The sequence below is a fragment of the Sylvia atricapilla genome, chromosome 4 (assembly GCF_009819655.1).
Source record: "Sylvia atricapilla isolate bSylAtr1 chromosome 4, bSylAtr1.pri, whole genome shotgun sequence".
Lineage (NCBI taxonomy): Eukaryota > Metazoa > Chordata > Aves > Passeriformes > Sylviidae > Sylvia > Sylvia atricapilla.
The window spans coordinates 48,977,493-48,995,588 of record NC_089143.1 but is presented as its reverse complement, the minus strand read 5'-3'; the positions used below and the strand labels follow the sequence as shown (position 1 = coordinate 48,995,588).

Here is an 18,096-nt window from a genome sequence, read left to right as displayed (position 1 = left end):
TCACAAAATGTTCAGAATGTCCATGGAATGGTTTACCATGAGGAAGTGGTTCAGTCTACTAGTCAAAGAGGATTGAATGTTTCTATAGGACAGAATTAGCTTCCCTTAAGCAGTGGAAAGGACAATGTTTCGAGTTTTTTCCCCCAAAGATTTATTCTTTCAGGCCCTCCTCTTTTGCTTTACTACTTTTCCAAAACTCATTCTCAGTTACATCTGTTTCAAGTGAGCCAATACTGATCTGAAAGTGATGGCAGAGGAAGGACATGGACACAGACACCTCACATTTGCGTTAGCCTTCTTCCTAACAGAAACAAAGTGAAAGTCTTTTAAGAAAGCGGTGTGGGAAGAAAAAAACCCAATAAACATGTAAACTTTCATGTTTTTAGAAGAAAAATAAGCACTCTACACCTTCTTACTAAGGAGGTTAAAGCAACATTTTCCCAAGAGAAAAATTCTGTGTAACTGCCAGAAGATTTCTTCTTATGAAGCTGAGTTAAGCATTACCAAGGAACAGAGTATTATTGAATTGAGTAACTAGAACAAACCATCAAGCAAGGTCTACAACCTGTTTTAGACTACTATAATAACCCCAAAATATCACACTGCCTGGGATATCTCCTCACAGCCAAGGAGAACTCAGAAAAAAAATATTGGTATTAGCAATCACAACGGGTCAGGAAAGACAAAATAAGTTTCTGCAGAAATTTGTAAGAAAAATGTATAAAATTTAACCAAGTGAAGACTTGCACTGACTCTTTAACTACACAAGAATTAAGGCTCCAGTGAACCCTTAAATACGTTTTTTTTGCTCCTTGTTCCCTGTAGCTGCAACAAACAAAAAGCATTACCAGGGTCAATGTCACAGTCTGACTAAAGTAATTCCAATGTTTCTATGATCATCTCCTCCCAAACAAATGTGGAAAGCAAGAAAGCAAAGGAAAATCCCAACTGTCACCCAGCATTTCTACTATGAGATCACAAGCTATGCACAATACCGAGAGCCAATTCCCAATACATTTAAACTATATTTGCCGTCCATAAGTATTGTGCCCATACTGCTATAGGTGGCGTGTCAGATGGAATCACTTCCCCCAATCAGGTCATGATCAAATAAAAAAAAGATTTTAAAAAAATACAAAAAAAAACCCCAACAACAAAAACACCACAAAAAACAACAGAAAAAGGAGAAAGGTTTCAGATACGTCTCAGTTTCATAAAATATATCTTATATATATAAGAACAGTTGAAACAAAAGTAAAGAGGGTTCAGAATGTCAACACCAAGCAAGCAGATAGAACAAAGCAACATACACGCACGAGCAGGTAAGAGAAGGGTTGTAAGAGAGCCAAATAAAGTCTGCATATCCATCTGGGAAACTCTTGGAAAAAAGAAATGCACAGTATGAAAGCCAGTGCTGACAAGAAACTCTTAGGGAACTGCCAAGTAGGTAAAGTAATTGTTCTGACTGGTAGCTACAGGCAGAAACAAACTACTTACAAACTACTACAATTACACAGGATGTCTTCCCCTCCACTCCAATCCTATATTTTTGTTGTTTAGATGCTGTCATATGCTTTCCTGACTGTGTAAAATGTAAAGGCTTCAGCAGCCTCTATGCTTGGTTTTGAGCTTCTAATTAGACAACAGTTAGTCCAGGTCTTCACCAAATCAAATGCTGGGGCTGGACTACACTGGACTGAAATTAATGCAGCTTTCATAAACATAATAAAACCACTTGGATTCAACTCAGCTTGAAGACCAGCCCCTCGTAATTTGTGGTATCAGTCAAACATGAATTGTCAAGAGTCTTATATGTGACAGCTTGACATATTAATTTACATGCAAAAAAAAAATCCCCAAAAGTACCCTCTCTAATGCTAAGCCGCCACAAGCATTTACAAAAGATTAATGACTTCATTCAGTGTTTACATTCAAAAATAAAAAGTTTTATTTACAGAGCAATCAAATTTTCACAGTGGTGAGACCAGATTCACTCATATGGAAAGGAGAGCACATACTAGATATTCTGACAGATGGAAAGAGAACTAGACTACCTGGGTTTTTTTGGATTATTTTCCTCCTCTTTCCTATCTTGTTTTCCTCCTTGACTAAGAATCATACAGGAATGTTTCCATCACTCTTTTTTTCCCAGACCAAGCACCTATTCTTTCTAACCACTTGAAAATTGTCCCCCATCCCTTGCTGAAAACTGTCCCAGCATCAGCTGAAAACAGAAATGTAAGTGTCAGACACCACCTGTCTTCACAGATTACCATCTGCACGTGTCATTCAGTGGTTAGTTTTGGCTGGTGAATGCATCTGGTAATTGATATTTTTATCTTAGATCAGTAAAATAAAAAATTCCACCTCACCAACCCCATAAGTAAGCACTTCTACCCCCCTCAAGCAATGGCAAGACTGTTTTAACAGCCCATCTGACACACCTTCAAATCACAGAAAAAATATCTGTCATTAAACAAAAACTATTGCTTGTGAAGTTTACCATCTAAGTGCCTTAGTACAACAGCAGCCAACTGGCCTGCCTGTGAGATCACTGCAGTCCAGATTTAACCCAGCTCTGCAAGTGCCTCATGTAGAAGAGAATCCATCTCATGAGTGCTGCCTGTGCAACAGGCCAGAAAGAAGGAGCTCCTCCCAGCAGCCTCAAGTCAGCTCTGCTGGCTGACAGTTTCCTCAAGACAGTATTACTGCAGCATGCAAGAAAAGAGCAGGAAACAGTATTCTTGATTCAGAAAAGGGACAGAATCTACGTGCTAGGGAAAGAGAGCTGAAGAGCCCAGAGGGACACTCAGTCCAGGGTATTCAATAGCTTGTTTGACTTTGGGTCAATGTGAACACAAGACAGGTACTTGTACTTAAACTCTGTTATATCTTGCAGAGGTGATGGGGGCAGGGGAGGTCTGGAATCTACTTGCTCAACACAGAGAAGTCAGAAGCACATTTCCCAATTCCTACAACTGTATAAGAAAATCAGCAGAAAACTACATCAGTAGGAACCACCAGTATGTCTAAATGATACCCTTCATTTCCTAAGAACTACACTCTAAGAAGATTACATGGGAAATCACGTAGGTTGTAACTGTTTGCTTTACTGGGGTGTTGTCTTTAACACTTCTTGGCAGCTTCCTGCATTCCATTTCAGCTGAACATAATTTTTAATGTATCATGATATAGTTTTTGCTGGGACAAGCAAAAATGTCTCTCTTTCACACAGAAAACAGGAACAGTTTTTGATTTTGAAATTTTAAAAAAACCCACAAAGATAAAAAGATATTAAAAAATACTTCAGCATATTTTTACAGTAAGTATTGAGAAAAGCAAGGAAAATACAGACTATTGTACTCACATAAACTATTAGTCATCATTCTCTCCTCTAAGACTGATGGCCAAAACAACCAGCTAGTTCTGGCTGTACATATTCTTAAAGAAAATAACCCATTTTGATCTGGGTTGTTCTTAGAAACCTGAGTATCAGAAGGAAAAAAAAAATCATGACCTTTCTGATGCCTGCCTTTCTGGACTGCCCTATATCCTTCTCAAAACCAAATCTTCCTTACCTAACTTTCCCTTTCTTGTTAAACCAGTTTCTTTCCCAGTCATTCCAAGTTTCTTTATTCATACACTTGAGGGAAGGCTTTTGAATGGTGTGATTTTGCTCAAGGGTTGCAACCCTTAACAGCTTTGAAGGTTCAGATAATTTGAAGTAGAAGTGGAGTAACCTCTATAGATTGCAATTTGCCATCACCATGCATGACAAGAGATATGCTAAAGCTTACTTTGGTAGTTACTTTGAGTTACTTTGGTAGTTTTATTAGTAGAATGCTTAAAAAAATCTAAAAGCACTAGAGGCAGCATTTGGAGGCTGCTGACTCTTTGTCATAGAGAAGTTCTAGGTCCAGAAGAAAGAGAGAAGAAAAAGCAGCTACCATTTCCTTTTTTTTCCTGTCTGCTCACTTGCAATCTGGCAGGGATTCTCATCAGCCATCAACTGAACATCGCAGCACACACCTGAAGACTAACAAGAATGAAAATCATAGCTGCAGTCTAGCAGTAGTGTGAACAAAGGGTGATGTTTAAAAGGAAGAAAGGAAAGAAAAAAAGCAGAAAAACACAGGAAAAGCTAAATATGACTGTGATGAAATATATCCAGAAATAAATGGAGTGGGACTTCCCTATAAAATGAGTAGCCATGTTATAAGCATTCCCAATATAACACTTGCTATAAGGTATTTGCCAATTAAAACAACAAAGCAGATGCTAGCAACATCTGGACACCAAAGAGAAAGTGGAACTTCTCCAATATAAATTAACATGCCACGCAGCAAAAGAGGAATGCAATGTCCAGCATAAACACAGAGTGCCTGCAGTCTCTTCCCTCCTGTTACACTGGAAAGGGAATCATGAATGCTATGTAGGTACAGGTAGGCTTTACATACAGGAATCTCACTGGTGTCAGGTGTGTTCTCTGATAAACCAGTCATGGGACACATTCACCTGCAAAACTACGCAGTGTTACAGCTCTGACATGGATAAATATGAAACACTGGCTTTCTCAAGTTAAAGGAACCATTTATTTGAAGCTGGATCAAATCATTGATGTAACTTTCTCAATAAACCAACAGTACTCTGGGAAGATTCCAGCTGGACCAATGAGTAAAGATTATTTCTACTCACAGCACTTGCTCATCTGTAAGAACACAATGCAAGGCTGCATCTAATGGACATCCATAGCAAAAGTCTGGGCAAGTTCAAACATCAGGGGAAAAGATTCACTGATAACCTAAAATCTGGAACACAAATCTTTGATCACATAATGGACACACTGTAGCCCAGGTTAAATATACTGAAAAACTGTCTAAGATCACCAAGGACAGAGACTGTAGCTAAGGCAGAATACAAATTCAGTACAAAGTTCTGCATGGAAAATCATGTCCGTTTCTCCTTTCTTATGAAGCATAACAACTTTACCAAATGTCATCTCTTGACACCAGCTTTGAACAGTGCTGGAAGCACAAGGTCCTCTATCAGATCACCTTTGCAGACTGCATGACCACTCTGATGACCTCTTAAATCTCACTTGACTAGTTAATTTATCAGAAGTTTTTGGCTCATGAAAGCATTTCAGCTGAAGTCTGCAAGGGCATCCCAGCACTGTGCAATCCACAGGATGCAACAAAACAAAAGCTGTCTTGTTTTTCTTTTTCTTTTTTTTTTTTTTCAAATACTTTTGTGAATGTCTGCAAGTTAAAAGACAATAATCTCTACATGCTCGGACAGACTCCTTACCAGGGCCAACATATGAAACACCGTATTTCAAGAACACATGAGTCCTCTAAATGACACCACAGGTGAATACTTTTCCAAATATATACAATGACAAGTAGATAAGAAACCCTGCTACAGCAGGGAACAACATTTGTCTTGAAAAGAAAATGATGACCTCTTCAAACCTTCTTGCTGCCAGACAAGGAAGACCATATGCAACAGTCAGGGTCTGACAGTGTTGACTGTAACCCTAGTGGAAACATCTGCTTTTCCAGACAGAGATGTGAAACTTTTGAAACCTGTCACAGAGATTTACTTGGACAGGAGTGGATTCCAAGTTCTTGCAATGCTTAAGGCAATGCAGGGGTTCAGACTGCAAGCTGCTAATAATTTCAAGACTGAAGCTGAATATTATTCCTTTCAGCATAGTTTCTACTGCAAAGTAACTTCTTTCTTGTCCTCAAACAGCCAAAAACCATCTGCAAAAGCAAAAAGGTAAGCTGTCAGCAGTATCTGCAAAGCTAAATTTAACTGAGATTTGGGAAGGTCTAAACTGTTTTAAGAAATGGTTGAACTAGTGAAAATAGTTAATATAGAAACACGACAGTATTTCCCTTAGAAACGACAAACTGAGACTTCAAAACAGCTGACACAGACTTGTAGGATGTGGGTCCTCTATCCCACAAACATTGACAGCCCAAATTCCTTTACTTTGGGACCTTCTTTTCTGGCATCAGGAACAACAAGGATAATTTAAAGTAGACTAGACTGACTAAAAAGCCTCTTGCAAAATTATCTTCATTTTCCATAGCTAGACTGCCATCTGATAAACACCAGCTCAGCACAATTTAACAAACTTAATTTAATTTAACTCTTAAGAGGGCTTGACCTCATCCAGATCAACAAATAACTGCCACCCTAAAAGCGTAAGTTTCAAAGATGCATTTCCAGGGCAAGATCTATCACTTTTGAATTCTGGTCAAATTCAGTGCAAGGACCAACTGAGTAACAGGTATCAATAGCAGCCTTTGCATTTCTAGACAAGAATAAGGAGTCCAGGGCTTCAAAGGTTTTCTGAAATTGGTACATGACATTAAATTTGTTATTTTCCCTTTATTCCCTGATTAATGCTATGCGTTCCCTGCCTACAAGCACACAAGGATGCGTCTCTCATCAGGCAAGGTGAGGAGAGCTGCTGAAGAGACTAGTGTAAGAAACTGCTTTCCTGAACACAAAGATCCTCCTGTTTTCTCTCTCCTCCCTAAATCCCAAGGATCATGATGAAAAAGGTGTTTTCACATTCCACCATCTAAGTAAAGATCAAGCAAGTTCAGGAAGCTTACAGCCTGCACATTCGTTTGCCTAACTATCAAAAGCCTGCTAGGACTGAAATGCACATTTGCCTCTGCTCATTTTCTGTACTTCTATTAAACCACAGTCCAGAGCTGTCTCACAGCAGGAATTATGTGAAGCAGCTCTGGAGGCTACACTGGCCAAGGAAGCAAAAGCTGCTCAGCCTCACTGGCATTTTGCCCCCCTTTCCACAGGCTACTAGAAGCGAGGTTTTCAACAAGCTACCAGGCTTCTCACAGCACAGACAAATGCAGTTTTGAACAGTTTCAGATGCTGCATGAAATGTCTTTGCACCAGTCAGTATTTATAAGCAGCTAAGACAAGAATACCTGACTTGCCAGCAGGCGCTGTAAATAAGAATTGATGTTGCAAGACAATAGTTTTTGATAAAAGTCTACTGGAATATACTCTTTCTCCTGAATAATTCCTCTTTCAGGCATGATTCTACATCTACTAAACAGTATTTAAATGGCATCAAGCTACGGAAAATCTAAAAAGCATTACTTAGGCATTGTAGCTTGAACAAATCACAGAGCAAAGGGAGAGGAGAAACATAGTGCAGAATTGTGTGGGGACTGCTGTACAGCACAAGAACCAGTGCACCACACACTGGCTGCAAAACTATGAGAACCCAGACAGTTAGGACAGTTCTTTCACATCCAGTAGGTTGCTACAGTTTTGCAATATGACTGGCCAAACAGATAGGAGAAGATAAGGACTGGGACACACACCCACATATCATGGTCTTAAAAGCACAGTTCGGCTCATTTTTTTTCTACCACATTCTTTTACTAAGTTTTAGATGAGCCTATGCCAGGCAAAGCACAGCAAAAAATGTTATATTTTGGAAAAGACACTTGCATAAACAAATCTTGTTTCACAGAAAAAGCCTGAGCAGATCTTCCATGTTTTCTAGGCTTCTATTAGTCTTAACTTCTGTGCTGGATAATGCTGACCCATTAGCAGACATGTCTTTTTTTCCCTTTGGGTTTCCCAGCTAAGTACAGAAAACAACATAACCTCAGTTCTAAAAAGCAGATACTCAGTATAATTTCTGCCCTAACATACTTAGGATTTCTGAAGTTCTGTATATAAACCAAAGATTATCCACAGTCAGAGAATAATGAATATTTCATTAAGGGAGGCTTTATCGCAAATGTTTCTGAACGCAATAGCAAAAAAGCTAACACATATACACTGCAAAAGTCATAACAAACCTTTGAAACACTGGCACAAGTGTTTGCCTTTGAGAACATCTTGATGAATAAAGGAATTCTGACATTTCTGGTCCATTCAAAGAGGAGAATATTAAATCCCTTTAAGTCTTCTCCTAAAAGACTTGCATTTGAAGATATGTCAACTATATTCAGTGAGAGCAAGTTCACTTTGCAGAAGAGTGATGTTGGGAAGGAAATAGAAGAAATAGTTGGAAAAAAAACCCCAACCAAGAAAAAAAAACTTACCTCAGATCCAGTAGTCTTTAACCTCTTTGCAGGAATTTCTTTATCCTATAGGGAAAGAGTGAAGTAAAGAAGAGTATAAAGGACAGTAGAGAACAACACTGTATTCACATAAACAGAGGCAACAAACTTTGCAATGCAATTGAAATGTCCCTTTGTGAGCACAAAGGCCTAAACTATAACTTTTAAAAAGTACTCAGTTCTGTTTCATTGTGAAATTCTAACCTTCAAGACATTAACAAAGTAAGATTAAAAAAATGTACAAGGACACACCCACTTTCTCCCAGCTACCAAGACATTTAAGCAGCAATGTAGGTCTGTACTCAACTGATTAGAAACAGTCATCGTTCTGTACAGTTGAAGAAGACAAAAACCAATCCAAAATAAACAAAACCAGTATGAAAAATGAGGCTTGATTTATCCATCATAAAGACCACCAACCTTAGATGAGGGGATGGAATGACTCTAACATACAACTCCTTAAGTCACCCACTTGCAAACAAGGCAAATTAACAGAGACCTTAACCATGACTCCCCTTCTTGCTCGCCCTTCAGGCCCTATATTGAGTGGAATGCTATTTCCCCACTCACCAAAATGAAAGTCTCTCCACACTCATCAGACATTGCTGTACCCTAATTTAACCTACTGATAAAATCACAGGCTATAACCTACTCCTCCAAACTTTTAACTCTAGATACAGAAACAGCAAGGACTCCAGGAAACACGTGATGAAAGTGCCCATTGTTCGTCCAGCAATAGCACAGACTGAATATGGCATCTTCGTAATGACAGTGTGAATGACCTGCCTCTCCCACTGACTGACATTTGAGTCTGCTGATCAAAAAAGTTTCATTCAGATTTTTAATCTCTCAGATTTAATAATACAAGAGACTGGTTCATCAGTTCAGAGGTCTCCATCTGAACATGTTCACACTACTGACCTTTCGCACCACTCATATCAACCATAGAGACTCAGCAACAAAACAAAACGACTGAAACTCCCCCAGCCTGTTTGTGTCACAAGCACCCTGTGTTAAGCAAACCTCAGCCTAAACCAAAGACTGGCAGCTCTCCCATCAGCGACAGACTAAACAGCCGTTTCATTATTGCTGTAATGAAACCCCAGGGAGGGTGGCTAACAAGACGTGACAGTGCTCAGCTGCACCTCGCGCACTGTGAATCTCCAAAGGTGTCATTACCACTTCTCTCCTGGGCATTGCTGTTGGCTTCCAATTCTAATGCTCCTTTTGGGAATTAAAGACATACACCATAAGTTATGCTGTACATTCATGACAAAGAAATGTACACTTTTAATGGTAGGTGTAGAAAACTGCTAATTTAGAAAGAATAACAGTAGAAAATTAACTCAAGCACACATAAGCCTAAACCTTAAACACAGAGAATTATCACAAGATAAAGTAAGGGTTCCTCCTGCCCTCAAACACTTAGAGACTTAAAGAGACACCTAGGCTTGTATACAGAGCAATCATTATGTTTCATTGCAAGTTACTGAACTCAGCAGAGAATATCTGGTGTAGTTGTGCCTGAATTACATGAGGCATCAGTCTGGGTTAGAATGGCTGTTTCTGGCACTATATATTTTCCTATTGATTACCAAAATATAGCTTTTAAAACCTGCACTTTTATCTAGAGTACATCAACAAAACTATTAGCATTTTGAAAATAATCATATTTTAAGGCCAAAACCATACCTCTTTAGATCCAGCAAACAGGGGAATGTCATGGAATGGGGAAATATATTTACCATCTGCATTCTCTGAAAGACAAAACGAAGTAGCATTGCAAATGTAAAGATATGGCATAAGATACTGGTGTTGCTAAACATCACACATACAGAAATGTACATATGCTATGAGTGTGCATCAGTTAAACTTTTTTTGAAGTTCAATATCAAGTACGTACCTAGATGGAGGATAAGGAATTTGATTGTTTTGACAACGATTCATTAAAATCAAAGTTTTGCTTTAGCATTTAACACTATGCTTCCCTTCTACCTGGCAATACAAGCTATACAAGAATAAGAAGATTCTTTCATTCTTTTCTACTCCTTGGCCATATACAACCAGTAAGTGAACTCATCTGGGTTTCTAGCAACGTTGCCCTTGTGACTGCACTATATTTCTAATAAACTGACTTCTATGACCACAAATCCCCAACGTAATAGGCCAAAGTCAGAGCAAGAGTAAGTGAGGATGGGATAATTGCTCTAGGCCCTCGGCAAGAAACACCACACTTTTAAATCAGCAGAGATTAATGTTAACATAACGAGGGCCCAATCTCCACCTCAGCCTTGCTCCCACTCTAGAAAGACACTGGAGTTTCACTGGAGCGTATGCTTAGTTTTTCAAGTCCAAGTAAAAAATCAAGATAGTGCAAACACTAATACAAATCCCAAGGAATTTCTCCTCTGCTAGTACCCTTATTCATAGTAAAGGAAAAAGCAGACAAGGCACCTAACTTAGCTTTGGACTTTTGACCACCCCAGCAAAGAAGAGTAAATGGAGTTGATTTGCAGTTCCTGGAAACCTCCCAGCTACTGCTCCCAAATAAAACAAAGTTTAGTGGTAGGCTGTTTATTCCCACCAAATACAGTGACTTTCTCCAGATGACCTCCTGCGCTGGCAGCCCCATGAATGAGCACAAGAGAGCTCCGGCAGTGCTGCCAAGCGGGCACACGCCGCCTCCGCTTCTCCCACACCAGCAGACGTCAGAGTTGACTGTAGGTCAATGGACCAGAAACGTACAAACCCACTGCAATAGGACTGGCACACAAACAAGACAACACTGTTACGAAAATGCGTAATACTGAACACAGCACACCCTCAGCTCTCGCTGGGTCTTGGGACGCCTCCTGGAGCACTGCCCGTGCCCTCGCACTGCCACTTGCTTGTCCCCGCTCGGGGCTGGAGCCGCACGTTTTGGATGTCAGCCTCCCGCCTCGGTGACGTGTCTGATGGGAGGGAGGGCTGCCCTGATCACAAGGGACGGGCTGGGCTGTCACACCCACAGAGCCTCTCACGGCTGTCCCTGAGGTGCCACAGGCCCCCCGTGGCCACACCGTCATTACTCGGCACCCACGGCGGCATACCACCCCCGGCGTCCTCCGGGGCTGAGCAGGCCCAGCACCCCCTCCCAAAGCCGGGATGTCTACAGGATCCGCCCTCACTCTACAAACACACCGCTCTCCCCCTGCAGCGGTGGGAAGGCTCGGGGGCGACACCTCAGCCAGCCCGAGGAGCCTCCGCGGGAGCGGGGAGCCGCCGCGGCCGCCACCTCTCCCCCTCCGTACGCCCCGCGGGACGGGGAAGGAAGGGGTTTATGGAGCCCGGGGACTGCTACTTACTAAAGTAGAGGCGGTAATCGGGCGAGTTGGGGCGGCCCCGCTGTTCCGTGCCGTAGCGGGACATAGCGCCCAGGAGCCCCCACCCCCGCGCCGCCAGCAGCAGCCGAGACAGCCCCGGCGGCGCCCGCATGATGGCGGCGGCCGCGCGCCGCCCGCCCTCCCCTTCCTGCGGCCGCCGCGCCGGCCCTGCCCCGCCTGCTGCGGCCCCGCCGGGCCCCGCGCCGCGCCGCGGGCGAGGACAGGCCTCGGGGGCTGCGCGTCCGCGGGGGAGGGCGTCACCGGGTGGAAATTAATCGTGACGAAAGGCAGCCCCTCTTTGAGGTGGCAGGTGACCCCAGCGGTAGCCCAGGTGTGTCCAGGCTGAGGTGCTCGCAGGCCACCAGCGCTGCCAGAAAGGGGGATGCCGAGAGGATGGAGCCAGGCTCTTCTCGATGATGCCAAGCACTAAAGACTTGAGGGAGTGGGTAGAAACTGGCAAACAGGAAGTTCTACCTGAACATAAGGAAGAACTACCTTACTGTACAGGTAGCTGAGCACTGGAACAGATTGCCCAGAGAGGGTGTGGAGTATCTGTAAAAGGAGATACTCAAGAACCATCTGGACGCGATCCTGTGCCATGTGCTGTAGGCTGACCCTGCTTGGGCTGGGTGGTTGGACCCGATGAGCTGCTGCCTCCCCTTTCAACCTGACCGATTCTGTGATGCAAAATTAGGGGTGATAGTTCCATAGGTTGCTATCCTTACCTGACGCCCATGGCAGAATGAAGATCCCACTGCGCTGCCCCTTAGGTAGGGAAATGTCAGTTTCTTGGCGCGCATTTTTATGTCACCCAAGCCACTCTGTCTCTGCTCCACTTACAGCTGGCCACTTGCATGTGTTTCCAATCAGGGATAAATTTTTATATTGAACCCTGCTGATACTTCAGTTAGATTCTGTATTCATCCTGTGTTGGTTTTAAAGCTTAATAGCTCTACGTATGATGTGATTCATTTGAATTCTCTCCTCATTGATCCTTGAGGATGATTTCAAATGAATTTCCTCTGTCAACAAGGATGCTAGTTCTTGAAGTAGTGCTTCTTCTTTGTGGATCTTTCAAGAATTCCTGAAAAGGAGCAAATACCACTATTTGCATTTCACTGATGGTGAAACTGAGGCAGAATAACTTCTGTTGCATCATCACTCTTAAATCCCAAGCCAATGATCTTATGTATTCATCTTGAAAGGTGGTCAATATTAGCTTTAAATGTTAACTCGGATTTGAATTACCCTGAAGGATTTCTGCAGGATAACTCCATGTTTCTCTCATTACTTTATACATTATTTTGAATGTTATGGGGAATTATTTATTTGCAGCAGAAAGGCTGAGTCAGTATCTTCCTTCAGATTTAAACAGCATACAACTACTTCTCATTATTTGTTCCCTCGACTACTTTGGTAGATCAAGCTCCAAAGAGAGATCAAGAGCCAGGATTGTCTGCTCAGTGTGTGCAGCAAGGACACAGAATTATTTTACACTAGAACAGGAGATTTTCATTATGGTCTTACTACTGTTCCCCCATGTATTCCTCTGAAATGTGTCAGTTGGTGCACTGGATCTTTGATGGAGCTGTATTCTAGTGTGTGGATTTCCCATTACAAGAGGGATCTGGGGAAAAAAAAGAAGCTATGGTCTCCTCTGATTTGTGCCACTGCTTGCTGTATTTGTGACAATAGATCGCTTTCTTCAGGAGGACAGAGAGGCAATTTTTCAGGGCCATTGCCCACTTCTGCAGAAGCTGCAAAATAGTACTTCATATTTCAACAGAGGAGTTGGCATCTGAGTTCACCAAAAGCAAGGTTTTCAGGGGCAAGATCCCCTGAATTGAACATGTAGGGGTGAAATTCTTCATAGAATGATCAGCCTGGGGGGAAGGGCCCTTAAAGATCATGTAGTTCACCCCTGCCATGGACAAGGACACTTTTTACCAGATCAGGTTGCTCAGAGCTCCATCCAACCTGGCAATGAACACTTGCAGGGATGGAGCATCCACAATCTCTCTGGGCAACCTGTTCCAGTGTCTCACCGCCCTCACAGTAAAGAATTTCTTTGTTAAATCTAATCCTAGACATACTCTCTTTCAGTCAGAAGCCATTGCCCCCTGTCCCATCACTACATACTCTTGAAGGAGTCCCTCTCCATCTTTCTGCTAGGCTCCTCTCAGATACCAGCAGATCTCTGTAGTTCTAAGTTTGTCTAGAGGGCAAACAATCAGTTTTTCATGTGGAGTAATTAAAAAAGGAAAAACCTATGTAACTTTTTTTCTATTACAATAAAATCTATTATGTGCTTTCTTTGAGTTGGTCTGCTGCTGAAATGGGCAAGGTTAAAAGGAAACACATGCCATAGGCCTAGCATTCTGCCTCTGCTTAGTTCTGAGGAATCAGGATTTCATTTGTGGAAGGTCAGAGCCTTTGAAAATCACTTACTGAGAGTACACTTAGAAGTTTTACACTTGCAAAGCTGACAGATGGGTGTAAGGTAATTCTAGCAGGAATCCAATTAATATTTATTTCCCACTACAAGCTGGAAAGGGAAATACACTGGAGTGGCCAGGAGTCCCGGTAAGATGCAAGAAGTCTGAGCTCAGAGTTCTCCATTGCCTTGTGCTGTGAACATGGTGTTACCTAAAACTCCCTCATCTGTAATGAGAAATCAGCTGTGAAGCACTTAGAATTTATGAAATATAAACGAGTTTCTGTGCAGGTGCTGTTTAGATGCATAAATAAATGCCATCATGTTACCTAGCAAGGGTAGATGATACAGCAGAAAACCACACTGAAACCCTGCTAATGCTACCAGAGCAGAGCACATGATGTTTTAGTACTCTAAGGTATCCAAAATTATCTTAGTACTGCAGAAATGTTAATGTTTTAAATAGGTTTGATTGTATTTTTCAGTATTGTGCATTATATTACACAGAATATGGCTGAAGTATGCCCAGTACTCCTCAAGTCATATTTGGGTAAGACCAGCTCCCTGATTAGAATAAATTCACCTACCATGAATCTTTGAAACAAATGAATGTTTTGGTTCCAGTATTTACCTTGAGCAAATTCTCCAGAATTAAGAAGTCTTTTACTGCCAAAAGAGTTCTTCACATTAATTCCCAAGCATTTTGCATCTAGCTCCTTGTATATCATTCCAATTGGACCAGCAAAAGGCATTTATAGGACTGATCCCATTCATTGACCTTGTAACAGCTCCCACTGAAAAACAGTGAAAATATTGCTATTTATTTCAACGGAATTAGAGCCAGGTCCTTGAGACTTAAGTAGAACTTACATGGTGCTTAGGTTTTATGCTTGCCCTCTGCGCAGGGGTGAATCTCATTCCAGCAAAATGCCACTGGAGTATAGCAAAAACTCAGCAGCAATATAACCATCTAAGCCTGAAGGACGTCCTTATTTTAAAAGTTTCTACTCTGCAGTGTACATTTACATTGATTTTAGATAAATTTTTATATACACAGATAAACACTTAAAAATTAATGTTTTGCCTATTAAAATGCTGTGCAAATTAAAGGCAGAAAATATTATCTATATTATAATTTAAGGAAACCCATCCTCCTGAATGAAAATAATTTTCATCTTTTCACCTAATAAAGCTTTGAAGAATTTCATTAATACACGTGCTATTTCAGTGCATTTGCTCCTGACTGGTGATCACATAATTATCATTAACTTTTGCTGTAATAGAAGTTCTATCTCCATGGCTTATAAGACCGTTAATCTGAAGGAATCAATTCCTGCTAGCCTTCTGTTTTGCTGCTACCTGTGTGCAAGAATCACAGCCAGGCTTCCTTCCTGCCCAGCCACCTTGGTGGAACAGGTCACACCCTGGGCCTGCTGGCCAGTGCTCACTCGGTCAGCCAACACCATCTCCCTCACCTGCCAATGGATCAGCTGGAACCAGTGCTCTCTAGGGCAGACCAAGCCAAGCAAGGCTAGCTGAGGCAGTTGAGGGACTTTGGGCTAAGTTATTCAGGCTGTTTTTTGGCCAAAGCAAGTTAATGAACAACTCCTGCAGATCTTAGCACTGACAGTCCTCAGCAGGAGAAGGATGACAAATCATTGCAGTCAGTGACCTCTTTCATTGGCACAGCTGGATTTGGCAGAGGATGTCTAGAGAGGATGTCTACAAGCAGCCAACTCACATATGGATTTGTATATTGCTCACTGATGGATGCCTGATGGCAAAGAAAGACTACATAATCTAACTGAAAGGAATCATTATGCATTTCAGTAACTAGAATTAGGTTTATCAGGTTACGTTACTTTCCATCTCAATGTGAATAAGAACAGAGGCTCATATCTCAAAGACACTAAGTACCTTGGGTCAGATGTGAACCCTTGTTTTGTAGCAGTGAACTCACACCAGTAACCCAATTGCTTTAAAGAGACTGATCCTCTGTATTTATGCAAAATTTGGATTTAGTCCTAATACTCATTTACTGTTAGGAAGATTGCAAGTTTACACCTTCTTTTCCCTGAATAAATTGTTTATCTGAGCTGTTTTGTCTAAGCTGGTTTTTTTCTTTTTGAACCATGCTTTTTATTAGGCTCCCCCATAAGGTATGTTAGGATTTGCTTTCCAGACTTAACTTCTCTGGACCTCTGCCGAGAAAGTGATTTGCCTATCAAGAGGCCAGGACACCATCACTGAATCTAGTTTTGTCAAGTATGTCCATTTCTTGCCTCCTAGGCATCTGTACTGAGTTAATTTTAAGCTCTGTGAACCAAGAATTTTCAGCCTAATCTAACTCCCATTAAACTTGTTTGTGAGTATAAACTTAATTTTTTTAAGACTCTTTGTTACTCCAAGGTAAGTCTCCCATCACAAAACAAAAAATCACCAAATGGTATTCTTTCTGGTTCATTCTTTCATTCATTCTTTCACAAATGTGCACAAACAGCAACACAGAGAAAAAGAAAAATAGACTCCAGTTCAGCTATTAAAAAAACGTCTGGAAATACAGAATTTTAGTGAAGCAGCAAATCTGTAATGATTGAAAATAGAGACTTAGAAGGAAAATCTTCCCAGTTGCTCATGATAGTTCATTTTTAGGTTTCATTCCTCTCTTGATTTGTGAATTGCCAGACATAAGGTTCTCAAAGAATTCAACAGGAAATATTTCATCTTGGTAATTTCTATGCCCTCTTACTTTACATTGAAACACACCAATAATGAAGAATCATCTTCCTGTTTTTTTTACCTACGCCTCACTCTCTTGCTTGTCTTTCCTCATTAGCTTTGATATCACAGTGCCATCTACTTATCAACAGAGTCAGGGTATTTTCCTTAGAAAATTACACAGCTGTAACACTGAAGAAATCAAAGGGCTGCTAGGTTTCCTGGCAAGTTCTCTCTCCTTCTCACCTCCCAGCCCTTTCAAAGCAGCACTGCCCTTAGATGTCCCCCTTTGGAGCTAGCCCAGCTCCAAGCCTATCAGACCTACTACACAAAGCCCCAGCTGGATAGTGACAGATCCACAGTGCTGCGAGGACAATTCAAGCCCTGCCGACCCTTTTCTCAGCATGCCTTCTCCTCTCTGGCAGGTGTTTCAATTTGAGAGATGGGTCCCTCTCTGTAGGCAGAAAACACGTCAGCCTTTTGTGTGTGTAAACTGGAGCAGAGGCTTTGTTTGGAGTAAGAAAGCATCACAGCAGTCAGAGGAGATGGATTGCATAGCTTGAAAGGTTGAGCCATCCCTTCTTAGAAATATCCACAGCCTAGCCTGAGCCCCAGCAGGCATGTACTTTATGAATTTTTCCTACAAATATTTAGACAAGAAACACTGTAGACAGGGCTTAAAGAAATTATCGCTGTGCACTTACTTCTAAAGACCTGTTTCTCTACAGGAATCACCAGTCTGGCAAGATCAACAGTAGGAGTGAAGGTGAGACTGCCACACTAAATAACTTTTCACCTACAAGACAGGCTTTTTTCTCTTTTATACTATTGAAAGGTGTTTGAAGTTTTTTTCCTATGTATATTTCAAAGTAATTTTGATTCATTCATTGTGAAAAATCAGAATGTAGACTCCCGTTTCACCTGTCCCTAAGCCTTATCTTTTTATTGCTTTTTTCCTTACCTGTCACACTGTTCTTATCTTACCAGTACTATTGCAAACAGGTAGAGTGTATGTACCAGCAACTTTCCTATGCTCAAAGTCCTCAATGGGCCTTACACAGGACTGTTCTTATCAAAGCCTCCATGTTTTGTGCCTCAGAAGACATCTTTGCTATGACTCCTGCATACAGGCTGAGTGACAAGGTACAGGCTTGCTTTTATATACACTGAGGCTTCTCTGTATGGAGATGGGGAGCTGCAGAGACCTCTGCATTCTTTGCTGTCAGGCTCCACCTGTGGGGAAGGTAGGACAGCTTTCTGCAGCAGTACCATGGTACCTTTCTGCTTCTCCACTGCCTGTCAGATGTGATCTCTTTACATAGGTGAAACTGGCAAAGTCACTCTGCAGCTGCAGACTGAGACTTTTCTTGATGTCTGTGCTGGCCATTGCAGTGAGCAAACTTGAAAAAGCCTATCCCATGCCATTGCCACAGTACTCCAGCAGTGGTTTGTGCATCCACTC

General features: G+C 41.6%; 1 protein-coding gene across 3 annotated transcripts in view; it reads right to left on the bottom strand.

Annotated features, from left to right (window-relative positions):
* The window catches only part of PPA2 (inorganic pyrophosphatase 2), a 34,579-nt gene extending 22,957 nt beyond the window's left edge, over positions 1-11,622 (bottom strand). For 2 of the 3 annotated variants that reach the window (XM_066317850.1, XM_066317852.1), the window contains exons 1-3: positions 11,465-11,622; positions 9,813-9,877; positions 8,103-8,147 (exon numbers count right to left, since the gene is read on the bottom strand). In XM_066317850.1, the coding sequence (XP_066173947.1) occupies positions 8,103-8,147; positions 9,813-9,877; positions 11,465-11,594 (240 nt within the window). In that variant the 5' untranslated portion in view covers positions 11,595-11,622. The remainder of the gene's footprint in view (positions 1-8,102; positions 8,148-9,812; positions 9,878-11,464) is intronic. The other variant, XM_066317851.1, reaches the window with a different exon arrangement.
* Between the last annotated feature and the right edge of the window lie 6,474 nt (positions 11,623-18,096).